This window comes from Podarcis erhardii, assembly GCF_964252035.2.
Source record: "Podarcis erhardii genome assembly, chromosome: Z".
Classification (NCBI taxonomy): domain Eukaryota; kingdom Metazoa; phylum Chordata; class Lepidosauria; order Squamata; family Lacertidae; genus Podarcis; species Podarcis erhardii.
Window position 1 is genome coordinate 49426228 of NC_138504.1, and position 25069 is coordinate 49451296.

General features: G+C 48.3%; 1 protein-coding gene across 4 annotated transcripts in view; it reads left to right on the forward strand.

The window, feature by feature from the left end:
* Positions 1-25069, forward strand: part of LOC309333755 (carboxyl-terminal PDZ ligand of neuronal nitric oxide synthase protein-like) — a 225670-nt gene that overhangs the window by 28605 nt on the left and 171996 nt on the right. For 3 of the 4 annotated variants that reach the window (XM_081847609.1, XM_081847607.1, XM_081847608.1), the window contains exons 3-11: positions 2379-2471; positions 3445-3503; positions 4662-4770; positions 4892-5033; positions 8395-8546; positions 10960-11127; positions 11904-12069; positions 13282-13627; positions 17828-21225. In XM_081847609.1, coding sequence (XP_081703735.1) covers positions 2379-2471; positions 3445-3503; positions 4662-4770; positions 4892-5033; positions 8395-8546; positions 10960-11127; positions 11904-12069; positions 13282-13627; positions 17828-18290 — 1698 coding nt within the window. In that variant the 3' untranslated portion in view covers positions 18291-21225. Of the gene's footprint in view, positions 1-2378; positions 2472-3444; positions 3504-4661; positions 4771-4891; positions 5034-8394; positions 8547-10959; positions 11128-11903; positions 12070-13281; positions 13628-17827; positions 21226-25069 lie in introns of those variants that run through there. The other variant, XM_081847610.1, reaches the window with a different exon arrangement.

Consider the following 25069-nt stretch of genomic DNA (forward strand, 5'->3'; position numbering starts at 1 on the left):
CTCTTCTCATGAGGTGGCCAAAGTCTTGGAGCCTCAGCTTCAGGATCTGTCCTTCCAGTGAGCACTCAGGGCTGATTTCCTTCAGAATGGAGAGGTTTGATCTTCTTGCAGTCCATGGGACTCTCAAGAGTCTCCTCCAGCACCAGAATTCAAAAGCATCAATTCTTCAGTGATCAGCCTTCTTTATGGTCCAGCTCTCACTTCCATACATCACTACTGGGAAAACCATAGCTTTAACTTATACGGATCTTTGTTGGCAAGGTGATGTCTCTGTTTTTTAGGATGCTGTCTAGGTTGGTCATTGCTTTCCTCCCAAGAAGCAAACCTGCTTTTAATAATTAATAATAACAGTAGCGATTGAGCCCCTCTGATATCAGATCCAGCGGCTTTTGGCCTCTTCCCCTGAACAGACGGGTGTGTTCAGAACCTGCGCAGAGGAGCCAAAGCACAGGTCTCGGGAGGAGCCAATCCCATCACTCGCCCTGGGGTGCAAATATTCTTTGGCTTCCAGTCCCGATTTCAAAGCAGTGAGCGGCTCTGCGTGAGTGCTGAGGGCAGAAGAGGGCAGCAGCCAGCTGGCACCCATCCCTGGCATGGTTCCCCTTCTCACGCCTTGGAGAGGTGCTCAGCTCCAACAGCCCGAGGGGGCAGCCTCCGCCATCCTGAGGAAGCAGAAAGGGCTCTCCGCACAGCTGCACTGCCCTACTGGGGTCTGGGGCTGTAGCAGCCCATGCCTGGGCAGTCCCAGCAGTTCAAAAGTGGAAACAGATCTCTTAGGACGGCCTTTGCCCAGGGCTGATGGGAGTTGTAGTCTGAAACCGCTAGAAGGTCTCCTGGCTGGCGGAAAGGGTGTGTTCGAAGGAACAGGCAGCACCTGGCTCTGCCCTTGGGCAAAGGGCAGATTTTGGTTCCACAGGTGCATATCCGGTATGTGTGTGTGTTAGGGGAGAGAGAATCCATCTTCTTAGCCCCAGGCAGAGGTTGCGGTGGCAATGCTTTTGAAGGATCAGCTTTGGCGGAGCAGCTGCTGTCCTTTCAGCAGGGATCATGCCCTGTCCCTCTTTTTGTGTAAACAAGAACACAGCTGGCCTTCCTTCCTTCCTTCCTTCCTTCCTTCCTTCCTTCCTTCCTTCCCTCCCTCCCTCCCTGCCTCCCTCCCCCCCCCTTTCTCCCTCTGTCTGTGTGTTCACACTTTGTGGCTAAATTTAGCTTTCTAAACAGCTTGCCCTGTGTAATAATTCATGGATTGATCAAGAGGTCACAGCTTAACGGGGACCAAGTGGTTGCCTGGGGCGGGGGCTGTTCTTGCCTGCTTGCTGCCTTCAACCCTGGGCCCAAGGTTGTGGGTGGGGGGAGGCTAGGCTAGGCTAATCCATCCTTCTGACCGAGTAGGTGGAGAGCAAAGTTCAGGCCATGGTGCAGAAAGGGCTACTGATGGAAGGTCAAGCAAGGAACGCTTAAAACACAGCTGAGACTGACCTTGGGACCCTTGCCTCTGAGTGCACGAAGCAAATGCAGGCGCCTCTGAGGATGTGCAGAGTTCACACATCTGCACCCCATTGAGTAAGCACAACCTGCATTCCAAGACTGAGCCCTTCAAATCAAAGGATGAAATCAGAGGGCCTTCTTGGTAGTGGCGCCACCCTGTGGAACACCCTCCCATCAGATGTCAAGAAATTAAGCAGCTGTCTGACTTTTAGAAGACATCTGAAGGCAGCCCTGTTTTTAATGTCTGTTTTTTATTGTATTTTTAATATTTTGTAGCCACCCAGAGTGGCTGGAGAAACCCAGCAGAGTTTATACCAGCAGGGTATAAATAATAAATTATTATTACTATCATCACCATTCGTCTGACTTTCTCTCCAAATGATTTTATTTGGGGTCTGGGGAGGGCTGTTTCGTTTGCTACAACACACACAAAAACTGCTCCGTTCTGCTGCTTCATTCAAAACTCGCTTTAATGAATATTTAAGTGGTGCAGCCACATCAGGGGCCGTTTCAGTCTGACAGCCCCCCACCAGTGGTCTTTGAACATTCCCACTGCAGGCCTGAGTTGCCTCCCTCCCTCCCTCCTGAGATAAAAAAAAGCCCAGCACATAACGGTTGAGAGAGAGAGGAAGCTGGGGGAGGGGCTTTGCAGTCTGCAATTAACAAAAATCAGGGTGGGCAATGCAGCAGGAGGCTTCGGGTGCAAATGGTTGCATTTACAAATTGCCCAGCATGGAATCTAGAGGTGGAAATTGGATAGATATTTTTATCCACTCGCCATGTGACAGGGCTGCTGTCGTGACCTCCCCCCCCCCCTCCAAAGCCTTGGGGCCAAGCTGGACGGCAACTGGCCACCCTAATGCATCTCTCCGCCCTCTTCCTTCCCGCAGTATGAATTTAAGGCCAAGAACATCAAAAAGAAGAAGGTCAACATCATCATCTCGGTGGATGGAGTGAAAGTGATCTTGCGCAAGAAGCAGAAGGTGAGGAGTTGGGGCCTAGACGAGTCATGCTGGAGAGCTGGGAGGGGGCAGGGAAAGGGCCCCCACCCTCTCATCCTGAAAAAAATGATCAAGGGGATGGAGGGCAAACTCCCTTAGCAACATTTGAGACTTCTTGGTTTGGAAAGAAGGGGAGGGGAGAGTGTGAAAGTGCTGGAAATCATTGATTGCGAAAAATAGGAAAAGTGGTATTATACCGGCAAAAACAGAGTGGCTTGCCAAATTATTGGAGTATTACAATATATCCAAAACAATGGGAGAAATTGGAAGGATCTCAAAAGAGAAGATAGACAGGGACTGGAAGGTGTTTAAAGGATACTTGCAAAACCGTATTGAAAAATCAGAACTCCTATTAAAATGAACAAGTTCAGTTTTAAATACTGAAATACTAAATAAGATGGATAATAATGTGTAACAGAAAAAGAAGTAGAAAAGTTGGTTTGAAAGTGTGTGAAAGAAAGTAATAGAAAGTGGAAAGAAATTGCAATTGAGTAGATTGGAAGTCTAACACAAAGGTGGGGCGAGGGGTGGTGGATGGTGATGGGGAAAGGAATGATCTGTGGGATTGAGTTTAGGTATCTTTGAACATTTTTAAGGATTGTATGAAATGTATGTTTGTATGCTTGTATATTCGCAATGTGTATTAATGCTGAATTATTTTAATAATAAAAACTTTTCAAATAAATAAATATAAATAAACGAAATCATGCATGAGGTTGAAGAAGTAGACGGGCCTTTCATTTACCTCTCTGCTAATTTTAGAAACTAATGGGGCCCTCCAGGGATGCTGAATGCTGGGAGACTCAGGACAGGCGAAATAAAGTACACAGTTAAACTGTGGAACTCACGTCCACAGGAGGCAGAGGTGGCCACTGACTTAGGTTGCATTAAAAGGGCACTAGGCAAATTCACGGAGGAGGAGAGGGCTATACTAATTCTTTGTTCCTGCCTGCAGAGAAAGGAGTGGGCCTGGGATGAGGGCAAGCTGGTGGTCATGCACGACCCGGTTTACAGGTACGCTGCTGCGGATTCTCCCTGCTTGCATGCACCCAAAGATCCAGCGCGGCTCCAAAGGTGTAATATAGCATCAAGTCATTCAAATATCCCCTTTGCAAACAAATAAGGTTTATAAAAATAAATGGTACTATCCACCTGTGAGTTCCATTGTTTTTGAGAATGGAGGTTCTGTGTACTCTTAAAGGAACCAGACTTTCATATATACTGGTGACAGTGAGTGGCCATGCGCCTCAATAAGTATAATAAATAAAAACACAACATATATGCAAAGCTGCCCTATTATTCCTATTATTCCACCCCTGGCCCTTTGGTGGGCTAAAAGGTGGCCACTAGTGGCTCAGCTCCCTTCAGTTGCCCCCCTGCCCATGGGGCACATATGGGTCCTGCTGTCCTCAATAGGGAATGCCAACCCAGCCTCCGTTCCAGTTGGTCTCTGCAGTGCCAGCTGGCCTCTCTGTCTCTGCTGGTGCTAATTCCTGGGGTTCCCCTGCTGCCCCACCCAGGCAGTCCCTGACAGCTGTCCTCTGCACTACCAGATTGGCAAAGCTGCTAATTTAGTCCAGGTGGCTCAATCTCCTAAACTGGTAATTGCTTCCACCTCATTGGAGCAAATCTGAAGGACAATCTGCCCAGCATTCCTGGGAAACAAGGGAAGGGTTTGGCACAGTGCAAGGCAACTCCCTTGGGACGCAGGTGGCGCTGTGGGTTAAACCACAGAGCCTAGGACCTGCCAATCAGAAGGTCGCCGGTTCGAATCCCTGCGACAGGGTGAGCTCCCATTGCTCGGTCCCTGCTCCTGCCCACCTAGCAGTTAGAAAGAACGTCAAAGTGCAAGTAGATAAATAGGTACCACTCTGGTGGGACGGTAAACGGCGTTTCTGTGCGTTGCTCTGGTTCGCCAGAAGTGGCTTAGTCATGCTGGCCACATGACCCGGAAGCTGTACGCCGGCTCCCTCAGCCAATAAAGCGAGATGAGCGCCGCAACCACAGAGTCGGCCACAACTAGACCTAATGGTCAGGGGTCCCTTTACCTTTACCTTAAGGCAACTCCCAAGCTATGCTGTTACCATTCCCCTGTGCCCAGGACTTTGGAGACACTTTTTCCTTCTGGTTCACTTTGCGGACCTCCTCTCTCCTCTCCTCTCCTCTCCTCAGGATCTTCTACGTCTCTCATGATTCCCAGGACCTGAAGATATTCAGCTACATCGCCAGGGACGGCTCGAACAACTCTTTCCGGTGCAACGTCTTCAAATCCAAGAAGAAGGTGGGCTGGCTTGGGCGGGGGGCCCTTTGCCATGGGACCTCCTCCTTCCCCACCATTGCTGCTGCCTTCAACTGCCCCTTGTCTCTCCTCATGCTAAGGTGGACCTTCTCTCTCCCCACAGACACAGGCCATGCGGGTGGTTCGGACAGTGGGCCAGGCCTTCGAGGTCTGCCACAAGCTGAGCCTCCAACATGCCCTGCAGAACGCCGATGGCCAGGCAGATGGAGCCAGCAACAACTCCGCGGATGACCCCCAGGTGGAAGGTGAGGGGTCTGGGTCAGATCTGCGTGGGCATTTCAAAAGGGTCCGGGGTTGGGGCTTGGTTTCTTAATATTTAAATTTAAAATACCTGCCTGGCGGTGGTCTTTCTCCTCGGAAGGAAGAGGATAAACACTGACTGGTTTTTGAAGCTTCAGGGGGCACCCAAAAGAAGATGAGAGTGTGGTGTTTGGTGTTTGCTTGTTTATTTAAATAACTATTACTTCTTTCTTATTTCATAAACTTTTATGTATGGCAAGGTGGTAGGGAGCATAGAATCATAGAACTGTACTACTGGAAAGGATGCACTGGCTCCCGGTGGAGTACAGGATCAGGTTCAATGTGCTGGTTTTGACCTTTAAAGCCCTTCACGGCCTAGGACCCTCGTACCTACAGGAACGCCTCTCCTGGTATGTCCCATGGAGGACCTTAAGGTCCATAAATACCAACACCCTACAGGTCCCAGACTAGTCAGACTAGCCTCAGCCAGGGCCAGGGCCTTTTCAGCTCTGGCCCCGGCCTGGTGGAACGCTCTGTCTTGTGAGACCAGGGCCCTGCAGGATCTGATTTCTTTCCGCAGGGCCTGTGAAACAGAGTTGTTCCGCCTGGCCTTTGGCTTGGAATCAGCCTGATCCCCTTCCCCTCTTTCCTTTTCCTTCTGTGATAGAACTCCTATCTGGGGACTTCCCTGGCTTTTTTCTGGCCCACGTAGGACCAGTCCGGATAGCTGGCCTTGGTGAAGACTTGACGTTTTCATCCCTAAAAAGTTTTTGATTTGAGTTTCTACTGAAAGGAGGCTGCATGTTAATGTTGTATTTTAATATTGTTTTTAAGTTGTATTTTAATCAGCTGTTTTTATACCTGATGTTAGCCGCCCTGAACCCGGTCTTGGCTGGGGAGGGCGGGGTATAAATAAAATTTATTGTTATCATTAAGGATCATCCAGTCCAAAACCGCCCCCCCCCTTGCAGGAATCTCAGCCAAAGCACCCATGACTGATGGCCATCCAGCCTCTGCTTCAGAACCTTCAAGAAACGAGAGCCCAGCTCCTCCTGAGGGAGACCGTTTCCCTGTCAAACGGTTCTTACTGTCAAAGAGTTCTTCCAGTGTTTAGTTGCAAATCCTCAAAGCGTATTTTTTCTTGCATTGATGTCCCACCTTTTTCTCAAGGAGCTGAAGGTGGCATAGTGCATTGCTCTCCCCACTCCTCATTCAAATCCTCAGAACACCCCTGCAAGGTAGTTTAGGCTGAGAGTCAGTCGTTGGCCCCCAAGGTCACACTGAGTGAACTTCATGACCATTGGAGGTGGGTGGGGGGAAGAGAGATTTCGACCCTGGTCTCTCACGTCCATCCTGACCATCTAACACATTAATCAATTCGTGATTTTAAAAATTCCAAAGCTATGTACAAGAGGAGGTTCTTGTTGTTGTTGTTTTTTAAATAACCGCACGTAGAACAAGAACATATAATAAATGATACAGAAGATGTCAGCTCCAGGAAACTTGCAAGAGTATTGGTACTTCAAGACCTGGACCACTGCATTAATGGGAAAAGTTAACAAAATATACCTGAATCTTAAAAAGGTAAAGGTACCCCTGACTGTTAGGTCCAGTCGTGGCCGACTCTGGGGTTGCGGCGCTCATCTGCTTTATTGGCCGAGAGAGCCGGCGTACAGCTTCTGGGTCATGTGGCCAGCAGGACTAAGCCGCTTCTGGCGAACCAGAGCAGCGCACAGAAACACCGTTTACCTTCCCACCGGAGCGGTGCCTATTTATCTACTTGCACTTTGACGTGCTTTCGAACTGCTAGGTGGGCAGGAGCAGGGACCGAGCAACGGGAGCTCACCCCGTCACGGGGATTCAAACCGCCAACCTTCTGATCGGCAAATCCTAGGCTCTGTGGTTTAACCCACAGCGCCACCCGCGTCCCTGAACGTTACACCACCCAAAAACGAAGGACTACTTTGTAAATTATGCTTGGCACCCGATTATCAAATGTACTAAAAATAAAAGGGACCTCATTGGCAGCTGCCCTCTTCTCAGAGGAGTTCTCTGGAAAAACATTGTTGGATAATATGCAGTGCTGTTTTCGGAATGCTACCAACTCCCTCCTCGTTTCCGTCCTTTCTTTCATCCCCCTCCCCACTTTCTTCCTTGGGATCATTTCTCTCACTCTTTATTACCGTTGCTATTGCTTTCCATGCATTAGGAAATGAAAATGAAAACAAATGTGGGCCCGGGGGGGGGGGAATGATATAGATTCTGATATAGTACAGTTCTGCTGCTTTATCAAGTTTCTGCTGGACATGGCTGGGATCAGGCCTGTGGGAAGTTTTGTCTGAATTGACAGAGAGCCTTCATTTGGTGCTGAAGCCCCAGTAAGCATCAGCAATGTCTAGGCAACACGATGACTATGTAGTACATATGCAATAGACAATCTTTATAGAATTCCTTCAAACCACAAGAAGTTCAAAATGAAATCTTTAGTCTCAAAGTCTCTGAAAATCTTTAAATGAAGCGAGGTACCAGACTTTGTACGATGAAAGACAAGCTGTGAAGCTTTGTGTATTCAGCAAATATGATGTCCAACACTGAACAGTGATTCCGGATATTGACTACTGTTTCGTAGAATTCTTCGTCAGCGTGGTGGGAGGATATAGAATTGCTTCGTAAACCCATCTTTTTTTTCTCGAATGAATGTATGTAAATGCTGTGGAACAGTGCTCATGTAATAATGTAGTCACACTATTGACTACATTATTATATGAGCACTGTTCCACAGCATTTGATATTTTCATTTACATACATTCATTTGAAATAAGATGGGTTTTTGAAGCCATTCTATATCCTCCCACCACGCTGACAAAGTATTCTACAAAACACAGTAGTCTATATTTGGAATCACTGTTCAGTGTTGGACATCATATTTGCTGAATACACAAAGCTTCACAGCTTGTCTTCCATTGTACAAAGTCTGGTACCTTGCTTCATTTAAAATTTTTAAGAGACTTTGAGACTAAAGATTTCATTTTGTACTTCTTATGGTTTGAAGGAATTCTATAAAGATTGTCTATCGCGTATGTATATGGTCATCGTGTTGCCTTGACATTGCTGGCGTTCTCTTTGCAACACAGAAGCCCCAGTAAGGTCAACACCTGTCTAAATGTGCCTGGAAGCAGGAAGCACCATGTTGCCAACTCTTGGCTGAGTTGATAAAGGATGCATGAGGTTGAAATCGGGAGCCACCTTCAAGGCAACACTCTCCCAGGTTGCAAGGCAGCCCCCTTCCCTCCCCCCTGCAAGATGGGCTCCTTTGCCCTTGGGAGAGTAACCCCCTCTGCTCTCTGTTGTTGTGTCACTTCCAAGGTTTCCAGCTGGCTGGGGCAGCAATGGCTGACGAAGAAAATGGCCCTGAGGGAGCGTTTGCACCTGACTTTGGAGCCTGTGAACTGCGCTTGGCCGCACCCAACCTAGGGGTCCCACAATCTGGGATGATTCTGAAGGACAGGAGCAGCCAGGTAAGAGCCCAATGCAATGTTTTTTTCTCCTCCGGGGAGGCCCAGAAGAGCATGAACAGGTACCTCCACTTTGCAACTGTGTTCTGCCCTCTCAGCCACCCCTGCAAGGTAGATTAGGCCGAAAAAGAGTGGCTGGACCAAGCTGGCCATGCGCCACTTCATGCTAGAAAAATGCAACCTGTGCTGCTGATGGAAGTTGTGCAACTCATGCAACACGTTGGCGATTAATATACACAGAATAATTATACATACTGTATTTTTCGCTGTATAAGACGCACTTTCCCCCTCCTAAAAAGTAAGGGGAAATGTGTGTGCATCTTATGGAGCAAATGCAGGCTGCGCAGCTCTCGCTGAAGCCAGAAGATCCCTCTTGCTCTCCTGGCTTCAGGGATAGCCACGCAAAGCCTCTTGAGCAAAGAGGGAGCGCTCCTCCCTCTTCGCTCTGGAGGCTTTGCGTCGCTTTCTTGTTTCTTGTTTTCCTCCTCTAAAAACTAGGTGCATCTTATAGAGCAAAAAATACGGTACTTTATCGACCTTCTGAGAAAAATACAAAACATTAAACAAAGCCACAAAGACTTGCAAACTACCCAGCCTATAACGTCTGGTTTCAATAGATTTTTTAAATGCTTAACTCAGTCTTAGATAAGTTCATGAAGATACCAACAAAAGGTAAGTTCGGTGATATTCACAATACCGAGAGATGCTAGTAGAGTTGTAGAAACAGGGGGCCGGCGTTTTGCACCTGTTTCGCCCTGGCAGTCCAAGTAATCAAAAGGCTGCTGTTCGCCCCCCATGGGGCCCTTTAACTGGGGCTTGCAGGTAGCACACTCCCAAGATAGTTTTCCGGGCTTCTTCAGTGGTCTAATCTCAAAGTCTTGATACTTATATTGATATTCAATCTTATAGAGAATACTCTTTCTTGGCTTAAGTTTAAGAGACTTTGAGATTAGACCACTGAAAAACCTGCACATGCACAGAAGTGTTCTGCGCTCTTTGCACATGCACAGAAGCATTTTGCGTGCTTCGCACATACACAGAAGTGCTCTATCTCACTCCGTGCTTGTGCAGAAGCGCTGCTCCAGTTGTGGAATTTTTGGGGTGCGAGCGGCACCCCGGAACAGTTCGTGCCCGCAACTAGAGGTGCCACTGTAAATAGGTTCAGCTGGATTTTGGATAAATGTGCAATTGCTACAGTTATGAGTTTTATAGTGTTGCTGTCGTCCTTAGTGGGCCGTGCAAACTGCTATTCTGAATAAGGCTATTTGCAGGGTAATATAGGGGGTCCTGGCAGGGGTGAAACTAGGCTTTATTTCACCCAGGTCAAAGACACACACCAATGCACATTTGCATACACACATACCCAGGCTGGGAGCCTCAGTGGCACCCCTCTGGGGGCTTCACCTGGGGCAAAAACCCGTCTAGCCTTTCCCCCTCTTAGCTGCAGTGCTGGGTGTACTAGGGATGAGTTTATGGAACCAAGAGAGGGGTGGTCCCAAAATGTTTGGGGAGCACTGATTTAAGGTGTCTGTGAAGTCAAGATGATTAGCCCTTAGCCCACACTTTCTCAGTGAGGCAGAAGCCAGACGTGGGGGGCACCACTCCTGCCCTCCACATCTACAAACATTTGGGGCTAGGGGCCAAACCTAGAGCAGAGATGGGATTTTATTTTTAAAATCCATACAAGGTGGGGTTTTGTTTTTTTTCATTTGTTCATAGAAGTTCAAACTGTAACAATAAGCACATTATGTTCTTATTGTCAGCAAGGGGTTCCCCATTTGTGGAATGCTCTCCCTAGAGAGGCTCACCTGGTGCCTTCATTATACACCTTTAGGCGCCAGGTGAAATGTCCCTCTTGGGCTGATTAACATTCCATGTCCTTTTAAATGGGGGAGGGGGTGGGGTTATTGGTCTGTTTCGTTCTTATTCTTATTATGTATTTCATATTTTTATCTTGTGATTTTTTTGCTGCGAGCTGTCCTGAGATCCTTGGAAGAAGGGCTGTATGCAAGCTACATAAATAAACAATTCATTTTGTGCAAACAATAATTGCATAAATTCACAAAAATCAGGGATAATTTGTGTCTCGGGTAATGACTACTACCGAAACAGGAGTGCTGGTTGTCAGGAGCTCGTCCTACTCTCGAGTACACTCCTCTTCCTTTTGTTCAGCACTTTTTATCTAATCTTTTGACAACCGTTCACAATAATCAGCAGAACTACTCCATGGAGAGAGAACAAAGTATTTTTTAAAAGGCATCATGTCATGACATTCTGAAAGAAATATGTGGAGGAGCTGCAAATCGCTTGGGCAGCCAGCAGTTCTCTTTGTGTGGCACGAATATGTGTTGTAGAAGGGAAGGTGTGGAGGGGGTTCCTGATTGTCCCCTCCTTTTTGCCGCATGCTGGATTCCAGGAAAATGAGACCGGGTCACTCCGCCCTTCCACCGCACAGCCGCTGGGCAGTCCTGCAAGCCCCAGCTCCTCCGCCTCAGTGACCCCGCTGGCCTCTCAGCACTGCCTCCAGCTCCTCCAGCACCAGCTCCTCCAGCAGCAGCAGCAGACGCAGGTGGCTGCAGCTCAGGTAACTATGCCCCTACCTGTCTGGCAAGCACCTGACTGCACTTTCTTTGACGCAGTTTTCAGCAGGTCACCGCCCACCTCGTTCCCCGAATCCTCTTTTGCATTACAGTGGTGTGTGTGTGTGTGTGTGTGTGTGAGAGAGAGAGAGAGAGAGAGAGAGAGAGAGAGATGTAACCACTAACTTCTACCCTAAATTGCCCCATATAGGATGTTGTTGTTGTATTGACATCCTGGATTTTCGCCAGGTGACCCACACAAATTAAAGCAATTCAGGTAAAAAGCTAAAACCATGCAAAATGCAAATAGTTAAAAAGTAATTAAACTCTCAGTAGAATAAAAGCAGTGCAGAAGAATGGGTTTTAGAAGCTTGCAACAGCATGTAAGTGCTTGTGTGTGTGTGAGTATGCATAAATGCATATATTTATATTATAATAAAGGGGATAAATATGATAGATGGCTCGAAAGGAAAGGAAACCAAAACCAACGCGCATCTGACAAATCCACTGTGGAGGAGAACTTTATTGATAGCTGTCACAATTCCTAGTTGGAAACTCTGTGTTCAGAGTTTCTCTGAACAGGACGCCAAAGCAGCAGAGACTGGCTGCCGTCTGCCTGCGTATGGGTTGCCCAGTGACACCTCTAGCTGACCACCATTAGAAGCAGAGAGTTGGGCTCAAAGGATGCATTGGCCTGATCCAGCAGGGCCCCTGGTGGCTTCACTCAGCCCTCTCAGCTCATGAGACCCTCTCATTGTGTCCCCACCCCACCTCCCGGCAGGTGCAGCTACTGAAAGACCAGCTATCAGCCGAAACCACAGCCCGGGTTGAAGCTCAGGTCCGTGTCCGGCAGCTCCTGATGACCAACCGCGACCTCCTCCAGCACGTCTCCTTGCTAGTGAGGCAGCTCAAGGAACTAGAGATCAAGGTGCATCTACGACATCCAGGTGAGTGACTGGAGTAGTCTGGAGGGGGCGTGTCTCCATGGAGGGTCACTCAAGGGCCTCTCTCTGCTGCCCAGTCATGCACCTGATCCTCCCTCTCTCTGCATTATCCTCCTAGCAACCCTGCCAGGTAGGTTAGGCTCAATAAAATTAAAACGGTTTGTAAAGTAAGTTTGCATGCAACACCAGAAGATACCCAATTATTGCCATTGTATAATTACTACAAAATGGTTGTATAACCTTAAAAAGTTGTATAGTCTGAGAAAGAGGATGGCTGTGCGGGGCATGGCTGCAACTGCCATGAAGGGACCCTGAGCTTCTGAATTTGCCACAGCACTACTGCAATGCAGTGCAGAATTAGAGCAACGGATGTGCTCAGTGGCTGGTGTGGCTTTGCGAGGTCTATCAAATAAATGGCTTTATATCCTGATGGATGGGACGTGGGTGGCGCTGTGGGTTAAACCACAGAGCCTAGGACTTGCTGATCAGTAGGTCGGCGGTTCGAATCCCCACTACGGGGTGAACTGTACTCCTGGAAGCTGTACGCCCGCTCCCTTGGCCAGTAAAGCGAGATGAGCACCACAACCCCAGAGTCGGTCACGACTGGTCCTAATGGTCAGGGGTTCCCTTACCCTTTACCTTTATCCTGATGAATAGATGGAGCCTCCAGGCGCAGAGGCAGTCTGCCACTAAATACCAGATAAAGGTAAAGGGACCCCTGACCATTAGGTCCAGTGGTCGGTGCTCATCTTGCTTTACTGGCCGAGGGAGCCGGCATACAGCTTCCGGGTCATGTGGCCAGCATGACTAAGCCGCTTCTGGCGAACCATAGCAGCGCACGGAAACGCTGTTTACCTTCCTGCCGGAGCGGCACCTATTTATCTACTTGCACTTGGACGTACTTTCGAACTGCTAGGATAGCAGGAGCAGGGACCGAGCAACGGGTGCTCACCCCGTTGCTGGGATTCGAACCGCTGACCTTCTGATCGGCAAGTCCTAGGCTCTGTGGTTTAACCCACAGCGCCACCCGCGTCCCTTTGAATACCAGATACTGGGGGCATAAAACAGGGCCAGGGAGGGCTATTGGCCTGCACCCACAGCTTGGGGGCTTCCTAGGAGCCTCTGTGGGAAGCCTTTGGTCTCAGACAAGAGGCACGGACGCTCCATCCTTGCGCTGTTACCTACCTACCATTCCCCCCCCCACCTTGCTTTTAGTTGACCGTTCCCTGCAGAACCTGACGCTGGCTCAGTCGCTCTCCCTCAACTTGAAGAACCACTACAGCCTTGAAATCAACCTGCCATCCACCTCAACACCAGCCAGCGTCCTGGGCAGCCCTGTGGCACAGATGGGCAGCGCTTGCGAGTCTTACCTGAATCTGTCCAACCTGGAGAAGGGAAGCCAGCTGAGCCACTGGGAAGAGAGCGAAGAGCACCTGGCAGTCCTGGAGGGGCCAGACGGCCTCCGCAGCGTGGAGGGGTCTGAGGCTGCGGACTGTGCGGTGCTCGGAAGAACCAGCCGGCAGAAGAGCAGCAACCTGGGCACTCCGGCACAGGAGGAGAGGTAGGGGAGCCTTGGCGTAGGGTTGCTCATAATCAATCCATGCCTGGGCCCATGCAAGGCAAATCGCACAGCTTGGTTCTTAGCACTGTGTGGTGGGAAAGGGGGGTGGGCTGTGATACATGCAGATTTTTGCAGTTTCTCAGCTGTTGTGCCAGCGCCAGTGATGCTGTCACACCCATTGGTCTGCTCTCATAGAATCAGAACTGGAGGTATCTCCAAGGTCATCTACAAGTGAAACTCTAAAAATTAGAATATCATGGAAAAGTTCATTTCTTTTAGTAATTCAACTTAAAAGGTAAAACTAATATATGAGATCGACTCATGACATGCAAAGGGAGATGTGCTTCTATTTCTCAGAAGTCCAATCTGCTCGATTTGCAATCCTTGTTTTGCTGATTTCCTTGAATATTCTAATTTTCTGAGATGGTTAATTTGGGGTTTTCATCAGCTGCACGCCATGATCATCGCAATGATAACAAATCAAGGCTTGACATATCTCGCTTTGCATGTCATGAGTCCATCTCATACAGTGGTACCTCGGGTTAAGTACTTAATTCATTCCGGAGGTCCATTCTTAACCTGAAACTGTTCTTAACCTGAAGCACCACTTTAGCTAGTGGTGCCTCCTGCTGCTGCCGCGCCGCCGGAGCACAAGTTCTATTCTCATCCTGAAACAAAGTTCTTAACCCGAGGTAATATTTCTGGGTTAGCGGAGTCTGTAACCTGAAGCGTATGTAACCCGAGGTGTTGTTGTTTAGTCGTTTAGTCGTGTCCAACTCTTTGTCACCCCCTGGACCAGAGCACGCCAGGCACTCCTGTCTTCCACTGCCTCCCCCAGTTTGGTCAAACTCATGTTTGTGGCTTCGAGAACACTGTCCAACCATCTTGTCCTCTGTCGTCCCCTTCTCCTTGTGCCCTCCATCTTTCCCACATCAGGGTATTTTCCAGGGAGTCTTCTCTTCTCATGAGGTGGCCAAAGTATTGGAGCCTCAGCTTCAGGATCTGTCCTTCCAGTGAGCACTCAGGGCTGATTTCCTTAAGAATGGATACGTTTGATCTTCTTGCAATCCATGGGACTCTCAAGAGTTTCCTCCAGCACCAGAATTCAAAAGCATCAATTCTTCAGCGATCAGCTTTCTTTATGGTCCAGCTCTCATTTCCATACATCACTACTGGGAAAACCATGGCTTTAACTATACGGACCTTTGTTGGCAAGGTGATGTCTCTGTTTTTTAAGATGCTGTCTAGGTTTGCCATCGCCTTTCTCCCAAGGAGCAGCTGTCTTTTAATTTTGTGACTGCTGTCACCATCTGCAGTGATCATGGAGCCCAAGAAAGTAAAATCTCTCACTGCCTCCATTTCTTCCCCTACTATTTGCCAGGAGGTGATGGGCCCAGTGGCCATGATCTTCGTTTTTTTAATGTTGAGCTTCAGAACATATTTTGCGCTCTCCTTTTTCACCCTCATTAAAAGGTTCTTTAATTCCTCCTCACTTTCTGCCATCAAGGTTGTGTCATATGCATATCTGAGGTTGTTGATATTTCTTCCAGCAATCTTAATTCCAGCTTGGGATTCATCCAGCCCAGCCTTTCGCATGATGAATTCTGCATATAAGTTAAATAAGCAGGGAGACAATATACAGCCTTGTCGTACTCCTTTCCCAATTTTGAACCAATCAGTTGTTCCATATCCAGTTCTAACTGCAGCTTCTTGTCCCACATAGAGATTTCGCAGGAGACAGATGAGGTGATCAGGCACTCCCATTTCTTTAAGAACTTGCCATAGTTTGCTGTGGTCGACACAGTCAAAGGCTTTTGCATAGTCAATGAAGCAGAAGTAGATGTCTTTCTGGTACTCTCTAGCTTTCTCCATAATCCAGCACATGTTTGCAATTTGGTCTCTGATTCCACCTAAACATTAGGAAGAACTTCCTGACAGTAAGAGCTGTTTGACAGTGGAATTTGCTGCCAAGGAGTGTGGTGGAGTCTCCTTCTTTGGAGGTCTTTAAGCAGAGGCTTGACAACCATATGTCAGGAGTGCTCTGATGGTGTTTCCTGCTTGGCAGGGGGTTGGACTCGATGGCCCTTGTGGTCTCTTCCAACTCTATGATTCTATGATTCCTCTGCCCCTTCGAAATCCAGCTTGCACTTCTGGGAGTTCTCGGTCCACATACTGCTTAAGCCTGCCTTGTAGAATTTTAAGCATAACCTTGCTAGCGTGTGAAATGAGTGCAATTGTGCGGTAGTTGGAGCATTCTTTGGCACTGCCCTTCTTTGGGATTGGGATGTAGACTGATCTTCTCCAATCCTCTGGCCACTGCTGAGTTTTCCAAATTTGCTGGCATATTGAGTGCAGCACCTTAACAGCATCATCGTTTAAAATTTTAAATAGTTCAGCTGGAATATCATCACTTCCACTGGCCTTGTTATTTGCAGTGCTTTCTAAGGCCCATTTGACTTCACTCTCCAGGATGTCTGGCTCAAGGTCAGCAACCACACTACCTGGGGTGTACAAGACAACCCGAGGTACCACTGTGTATTAGTTTCACCTTTGAAGTTGAATTAGTGAAAGAAAGGAACTTTTCCACGATATTCTAATTTTTCGAGTTTCTCCTGTAGTCCCAACCCCCTGCAATGCAGGAATCTTAGCCAACGATTCCCTGACACAGGACTATCCAACTTCTGATTAAAACCCTCCAATGAAGGAGAGCCCACCACCTTCAGAGGGAGTCTGTTCTACTGTTGATTGGCTCTTACCCTCACAAAGTTCTTCCTAATATTGAGTTGGAATCTCCTTTCTTACAATTTGAATCTATTGGTTTTGGGTCCCTCCAGAGCAGCAGAAAACAAGCTTGTTCCATCTTCTGTGGGACAGCCCTTAATTGATATTTGACGACAGCTATCGTAGCCCCTCCCAGTCTCCTCTTCTCCAGGCTAAACATCCCAAGCTCTGTCAACCATTCCTCATAAGGCTGGGTTCTAGGCTCTTAATCATCTCAGCCTCCCCTGCAGATCTGGCCTTGGTTAGCAGAATTTGGGGAAGCTTCAAAAGCCAGCATACAGGTGAAACTTGAAAAATTAGAATATTGTGGAAAAGTTCATTGATTTCAGGAATTCAACTTGAATGGTAAAACTAATATATGAGATTGACTCATGACATGCAAAGTGAGATGTGCTTCCACTTCTCAGAGGTCCAATCTTGCTCCATTTGCAGTCCTTGTTTTGTTGATTTCCTTGAATATTCTAATTTTCTGAGATGGTTAATTTGGGGTTTTCACCAGCTGTAGGCCATGATCATCACAATTATAGCAAATATAGGCTTGACATATCTTGCTTTGCATGTCACAAGTCTATTTCATATTTTAGTTTCACCTTTTAAGTTGAATTCCAGAAATCAAGGAACTTTTCCATGATATTCTAATTTTTCGAGTTTCACCTGTATGTGGTCGGGTGTTTTGCTCACAGATGGCTGGGGGTGGGGCTTTTCTCAGCCCAAGGGCCACGTTTCCTCCTGAGCAGCTTTCAAGGGGCCACATGGCCAGAGGTGGGTGGAGCCATGGAAGTGGCTCACACCTTCACACAGAACCCTACAAATGCAGCTTCACCACAGCCAGAGATTCCTACGCTCCCACCTGCCCCATCTCTCTACCTATCTAGGCAGGTGAGAGGCACCATCCTGATTTGAGGACACATACCAGCCAGGAAAAACCCCTTTCTCAACACAGGACAATCACATCTTGCACAATTACGCTCTCTGCCTTGCTTACCGGTCAAGTCCTGCTCAGGCTCTGGGTGATCTTGTGAGATCTTGCTTAAAATCTCTTTCCTCACCAGGGGAAAGAATGCAAAAAGAGTTTTAAAGCTCTCTGCCTTGTGTGCAGTTAATTTGTGCAGTTTCGACTGGGGGCTTTCAACCATGTTGAGTGGGTGTTTTCTTAATTTGGAGGCCCCCCCAAAAAGGGGACGTCTTATACATGGGAGCATCTTATACATGAAAAAATACGGTATATATTATTTTTAATCTATTTTATTCCGTATTAAGTTTGTACAATGCCCTTTATTCGAAGATCACAGGGTCGTTCACAACATAGAGTTATTTATTTGTAGAAGTATTTCTCTGCCGAACATCAGGGAAGCGTGCAAAGTCACGAAAAGCCTTTGGAAGGCACCCAAAGCCACCCATCCCTTCTCCGTTTGACAGGTTGCAGCCCCTCATCCCCAAGCTGAATCCACCCCCTCCAACCCTGAGGAGGAGGTCAAGCAAAACCACCTCGCCCAGCCTAGAAGCCGAGACGGACACCACAGCAGCAGCCACCAGCACCACCACCTCTGGGCCCGGCCACAGCACCTCCACACTCACCAGCATCACCATCTTCTCCCTGGCCAGCTTGGAGTCTGAGCCCAGGACGCTGGGAAGAGGTCACACTTGCGGCCGTGCCGAAAACCAGGTGGCCCTAAGCCAGGAGTGGGCTGCAGAGGGTGGACAGGCACCCCCGGCAAAAGGGGCCTTGGGACGACCCGAGAAACGCCCCTCTAGGGATCTGGATGGCAGCTTGTCTCTCCGGCGTCCTTTCCTCTCCTCGGCCGGCAATGAAACCTGTTTGCGCATCAGTCTTTCGGAGGACGAGCTGGACACATCAGGGGCCTGTGTTGCTCGTGCATAAACCATGCACTTGGGGAGCAGGCTCTTAGCTTGCACTGGTCGCCAGGCACAGATTGGGGGGTTAGAGGTGGCTTGTAGGGTGCTGTGGCGCCAGAGGGGAGTCTCTGAAATGGCCACCAGTGGAGGCTGGCAGTTCTGTTAGAGCAAAGTGGGAGACTTTGAGCCAGAAGCTGTGTGGTCTCCAAAAGAAGCGAGCTGGGAGGGTCTCCTGCCTTTGTCTTCCACACAAGCAGAGGTCCTCAACAGACACAAGGAAATGACCAGAAGTCTTGACAAACTGGCTAACCTGGCATGGAGGAACACCTAAGGACCTTGTGTCACCCAGGGTACAAGCACCAGTAAACAACCAGGCACAACGTCCTCGGTCTCTGTGCCCCAGGGAAAGAGCTCAGCACAACTGGCTGAAATCTAGACTGTGTGCCACAGATTGTCCCCCCAGCCAAGAAAAGCTGCTTGCAGTTTTTGGGGGGCAAAAGAGGTAGGGAGAGGGAGGTCGTGGGTGGCCTGCAGCATTTGGCGTTGTGAGGCAAGGTTAGCATCTGAGCAGGGTGGGTGGTAGTTATCCCCAGCATAATGGTCACTTCCAGAAGTCTCCCCTGGAATGAAAGGGATGCACACAGGTGAGATTAGTCCAGTATTTTGAAGTCACTTGATAATGGAAGCACAGCCCCCTTCCTGGTTGAGAGGGTCAAGAAGCCCCATCTTGGACGCCCCTGTGGGAACCAGTGCGAGGGCATGCTGTCTGCCATTTCTGGACCAGGCGGCAGCTGTTAAACCAGAGAGGGGCTGTGGTGGTGCCTTCCAAAGACCTTACCTCTAACCTCCGGGGAGGGGGGGGGATGCTGAAGGTGCAGGAAGTTTGCACCTGAATGAAGGAGAGCCACCCTTCAGATTCCCCCCCCCCCCAAATTCCCCCCACCTGCAGACCATCCCTTCCTTCAGCAGGAGTTTAGTGGCACAGACGCTCCTTTCGGTTTTATTTTATTCTGAGGCTGGAGAAATTAAGCATATTGGTGTTTCCTAGACCCTGAGGTAGTTATTATCATTCCTGTTTTCCTATTCCTTCTAAGTAGTGGCACCCACCCTGTGGAACGCCCTCCCATCAGATGTCAAGGAAATAAACAGCTATCTGACTGTTAGAAGACACCTGAAGGCAGCCCTTTTTAGGGAAGTTTTTAATGTCTGATGTTTTATCACTTTATTATTATTATTATTATTATTATTATTATTATTATTATTATTAATTTGGTTGGGAGCCGCCCAGAGTGTGTGGGGAAACCCAGCCAGATGGGTGGGGTATAAATAATAAATTATTATTAAAATTGGTAAAATCCAAAAGGTTTTGCGCTGAGTTGGAGGCACAAGAGTAAGAGAATGAAGAAAGCCAATTCCAGGGCATGCTTGAGTGGTGGACAGCAAAGTTTTACTCCGAGTAAACCCATCCCCAGAGGGTCTCACTGTTGGCAACTTGTTCTGCCACTCATCATATTGCACACTAACAGGGGCGTCAAATGAGATTTCTTTTACCCCCAGGCCATCTGTACAAAGTAAAACACTGGAATTGGGGACCAGGCTGGTTTCTCCAAAAGAGAAAAATAGAGAAGGCCCATCCATGCCTGTACATTTTACCTCATCCATCAGGTTCTGTGAATGCTGCAAACCTAGTCTTTCATTTGAAGCGAAAGCTGGAAATTGGGGGTTGGGGGTCATCCAGAGGAGGGGACACAGCTGTCTCCTCCCCTCAGTGGATGCTCAGAAGGGTGGAAATGGGTTGTTTTTGTTTCAGAAACAAAACTCATCAGCCATGCAAGAGAGGATGGAAACTGTAATGTTTGGTCACAGAGAGAGCGAGAGTGGAGGAGGACCAGGAGTAGGTTGCTGAAAAGATGAGTTTGAGAAGAGGGAGAGTTAAATTTGGGGCCAGGTGGGAATGCAGTCAGGAGTACTGGTCAGCAAGTCAATTGCAAGAGGTGGGCTCAGGAGACGTCGGGAGACCTGAATGCTCAGTGGGGGTGTCATGATGCCAGTGGTGCCATTAGATGCATCAGCCACTGAAGGTTGCCGCCCCAGGTGAGCACGTGTCACGGGATCGAGTGTGAAGCACGTCAGCCAAGCAAGCTCAAGTGGTGGGTGGGGAGGTGGCTTTCACCATATCAGGGGCATTTTCCCGCCACCCCCAAACTTTCAGGACCCTCAGAGCTGCCACCCACTAGTGAACAAAGGCACCCCCGGTTTGTGATTCTCACTCCTTTGCACGAGGGCCTTGCAGGTTGGTTCACACAAGCAGAGGAGCCGTATTTCGAAAGGGATCTGAAAAGGAAAGGAATTGGTGATGTGGATGGAGCGCCTTGTGGGCTTTTATCCCCAGGGTGCCATTAAAAGGTGTGTCCCATAGCTGGGGGGGGGGACCCAGAGGGGAGGGGTATGTAGTGCACCTCCTTTGGGGGCCAAATGCACAGTTAAACGAGGCAGGTTAGGAATGTGTTTAGAAGGTTGATTTGGGGTGAAGGGATGTATTGTTGGTAGCAATTCAGGGGAGAGAGAGAGAGAAAGAGAGAGACAATGGACATCCATGTCTGGGTTGCCTAGCAACCCTCTGCACAGGTAGAACAGGCCCCGGAGAGGCCAAGTAGCCTAGGGTGGTCACCAGAGCAGGGCACCACTGGAAATTGTGGCCATTGCCCGTCAACTACCACTAAACAAGTCCTCAAGGGGCAAGTTCAAAGGGCAATTAGAGTTCCTAACCACCCTGGTTGGAGGGTGGGAATGCTCTTGTGAACATTTTTTTCACACATGCAGAAATCTTGGCAGCACAGAGATTTTAACACTTGCTTGCCAATGCATGTGCTGATCAGGCTGCTTTCAAAAAGGCACAGCTACGTTTAGCCAGTTGAATATTCAGCAGGGTGGCAGGGTGAGAATCCTGCTTCCTGCGGGTAAAGGGACCCCTGACCATTAAGTCCAGTTGTGGCCGACTCTGGGTTGCGGCGCTCATCTCGCTTTACTGGCTGAGGGAGCTGGCGTACAGCTTCCGGGTCATGTGGCCAGCAGGACTAAGCCGCTTCTGGCAAACCAGAGCAGCGCATGGAAACACTGTTTACCTTCCTGCCGGAGCGGTACCTATTTATCTACTTGCACTTTGACGTGCTTTCAAACTGCTAGGTTGGCAGGAGCAGGGACCGAGCAACGGGAGCTCACCCCGTCGTGGGGATTCGAACCACCGACCTTCTGATCGGCAAGTCCTAGGCTCTGTGGTTTAACCCACAGCGCCACCCGCGTTCCTCCTGCAGGTAGATGTACTAAAAAAATCAAGGCATGACGAGTGAGCACCCAGGCAAGTCACTGCACGTGCAGAACAGCTTCAGTTGGCCGGTTCCGTGTGTTTGGAAGGGAAATGTCACTTTTCATGTGTTTGTGTGTGCCCTTAACAATCGATGGGACCACGTGTGTGTTCCATACTTGGATATTTCTGGCCATGTGCAATGTGCTGAGTGAGAATTTGCTGCAAGGCAGGCTGAAGTTCCACTAATGGTGCTGATTTCTTTTATCACAGTGTTGCATAGTGGGAAACTAAACAGCTGACACGCACACACCTCAGCGAGGTGCGAGGAGTGGAAGGTGTCCATATCTTGCTTTCTTTTATCATCTATAGGAGCCTCTGAGCCAAAAGCCACAGAGTTTCACATTCTCTCAAAGCTATTTCCAAGTTAGCACAAAGAATGGAAATCCAGTGGTTAAAAAAACAGCAACAACCACCTGTTTGAAATAATCAGGATTTTTGCAAAATGCAGGACTCTTTTTTGCAACCTGGGAGCTGTAGTCCAGGACATCTGGAGGCCACCAGGTTAAGAAAGACTAATGTAGGATGTATCTTATAGTCTCCTCCCCACAAAACGTTTGTTCTTTACAGCTTACATTTCCCAGTCCACACTGGAATCCTCGCTTCATTCAAACAGCCAAGCTTCACTTGAAATAAAAATCTCTGGAACAACCTGCAGGGGAGGTTGCAGAAGCATGTGCAGAGTGCCGGAGCTGCCAGCTTGAATGATCTGCCACAGTTTTCTTGCCAGGGCCAAAATGTTGGGCCAGAGGTTTGAGTCGGGGGCTTTTCTGTGGGTGGGGGTGGGGGACAGAAATTGTGTCATAATTTAAAGCCTACTTGAGAGCAGAGGAGTCCAGGTTCGTTTTAATTCCAAGTGTTATCCTGTAAATTGTTGTTGAAGACTTCGAGAGAGAGAGAAAGTTTGAATTTATTGTGTAAAGAGTTCAATGTTGTTGGGACCATGAGTATAATTACAGATTTCTTTCTCCTTACAGTTTGTCAGCGTGTTCTTTCTGGTGCGGCGAGGGGGGGAGAGGTGGTTTTTGCCTGTTTTCCACCCATTTCACACAGACGGATTCTTCATCTTAACAAGGCCATTGACATATTTAAGTTTTCTCTCGGGGGGAGGTAGAAGGGGGGTCACTTTGGTTCCTGATGCATTAATTTCTCAAAAAACAAAACCCATGTTCTGTCATTCATCCAGTGCCCCCCCCCCCCAAATCATAAAATCCAGTTGGAGTGTTTCTTCATCTCCCCTATTTTATTATTTTATTATTTATTACATATATGCCCTACCTTGTCTCTCCAGAGAGCTCAAGGTGGCAGACATGGTTATCTCCCCTCAATTAATCTTCACGACAACGCTGTGATGAAAGGCAGTGATTGGCCCTCAAGGTCAACCAAGTGGGCTACATTGCTGAGTTGAGATTTGAACCCTGGTCTCCCAGACCCTATTCCAGCATGCCCTAACCACTATACCAGAACAGAGCTCCAGCTGCCTTGGAGGCTACATGATAGTATGGACAGAAGACTCTCGGGTCTGGTTCCCAAAAACCTGTTCCAGAGGCTGAACATCAGCTCAAAACACTTTTTAAAAACGATTTCATGAATAATATTCTAGGAGGGATACTGAAAATACATTAAGCCAGCCTCATGCAACAGGTTCAGCGGTGCTGAGCGGGCTTTAAAAAGTATTCTTTTAGAAAATGGTGCAAGTCAAAGATAAGTACACTTCAAAAAAGCAAGCCTTCCTTGATTTGGTACATTTTCTCTCTCTTGCATCTAGAAAATAATAATATTAATATTAATATTAATATTAATATTAATATTAATATTAATAATATTAATATTAATATTAATATTAATATTAATATTTATTTATTTATTTATTTATTTATTTATTTATTTATTTATTTATTTATTTATTTCCTGCCCTCCCTAGCTGAAGCCGGGCTCAGAGCGGCTAACAACAGTAAAAATAACACAGTTTACATAAAATCACAATCAATTAATTAAAATACATTCTAAAATCAATTCATTCTAATACCAATTCAGAATCAAATTAATGGCTAGAGTTCTGTGAAGAGTGCCAGAGGAGGGGGTCAGGCTGTGCCCTGGCCAAAAGCCTGGTGGAACAGCTCTGTCTTGCAGGCCCTGCGGAAAGATGTCAAGTCCCGCAGGGCCCTAGTCTCTTGGGACAGAGCATTCCACCAGATTGGGGCCACAGCTGAAAAAGCCCTGGCTCTGGTTGAGGCCAGCCTAACCTCCCTGTGGCCCGGGACCTCCAAGATATTATTTGCGGACTGTAAGGTCCTCCGTGGGGAAAACCAGGAGAGGCGGTTCTATAATACGAGGGTCCTAGGCCGTATAGGGCTTTAAAGGTTAAAACCAGCACCTTAAACCTGACCCTGTACTCCACCGGGAGCCAGTGCAGCTGGAAAGCACTGGATGAATGTGATCCTGCGGCAAGGACCCCGAAAGGAGCCTCATCGCGGCATTCTGCACCTGCTGGAGTTTCTGGGTCAGTCTCAAGGGCAGCCCCGCGTAGAGCGAGTTACAACATGTGAGAGTGCAGCCACCTTCCTCATTCTGCACTTTTCATTTGTTTATAGAATTGTATCTCCCACTTTGTTCTCCAAGGAGCTCAAGGTGACATGTGCATGCTTCTTCCCTCTCCTACAACAACCCTGTGAGGTAGGTTCGGCTGAGGTACAGTGACAAGGCCACACCCAGGAGGCTTGATGGCTAAGTGGTGGATTAGAACCCTCTTCTCCCAGATCCTAGTCCAGCGCCCATTACGCCATGCTGGCTCTGTAGTCCAGATCTGAAGGGGCACCAGATTGCTGGCGAATGAGTGCCTCTGCCTTCTTCAGGGCCTCCGGATTAACTCTTGCCCACAATCTCTACCCTGCAAACACTAGGATTTCTGATGGAAGTTCAACACGCTGTGGCATGTCTGTGCAGCATATTCCTATCCTGCCCTCTGGTGGCCATAAGTAATTTAACATTGCCACCTATATTACACTCCTGCCTGGCTCACTTTTAAGCTGGGGCATACCTACAGGTTGTCCAGCTGCCCTGGACACAGAATTGACCTGCACCTCCATGGACAGCTGTGAGTCCAGAATGACTCCCAGGCTGCGCACCTGGTCCTTAAGGGGCACAGTTATCCCATTCAGGATCAGGGAGTCCTCCACACTTGCCCTCCTCCTGTCCCCCAAAAACAGTACTTCTGTCTTGTCAGGATTCAACCTCAATCTGTTAGCCACCATCCATCCTCCAACCGCCTCCAGGCACTCACACAGGACCTTCACTACTTTCGCTGGTTCTGATTTGAAAGAGAGGTAGAGCTGGGTATCATCCGCATACTGATGAACACCCAACACAAACCCCTGATGATCTCTCCCAGCGGCTGCATGTAGATGTTGAAAAGCATGGGGGGAGAGGACAGAACCCTG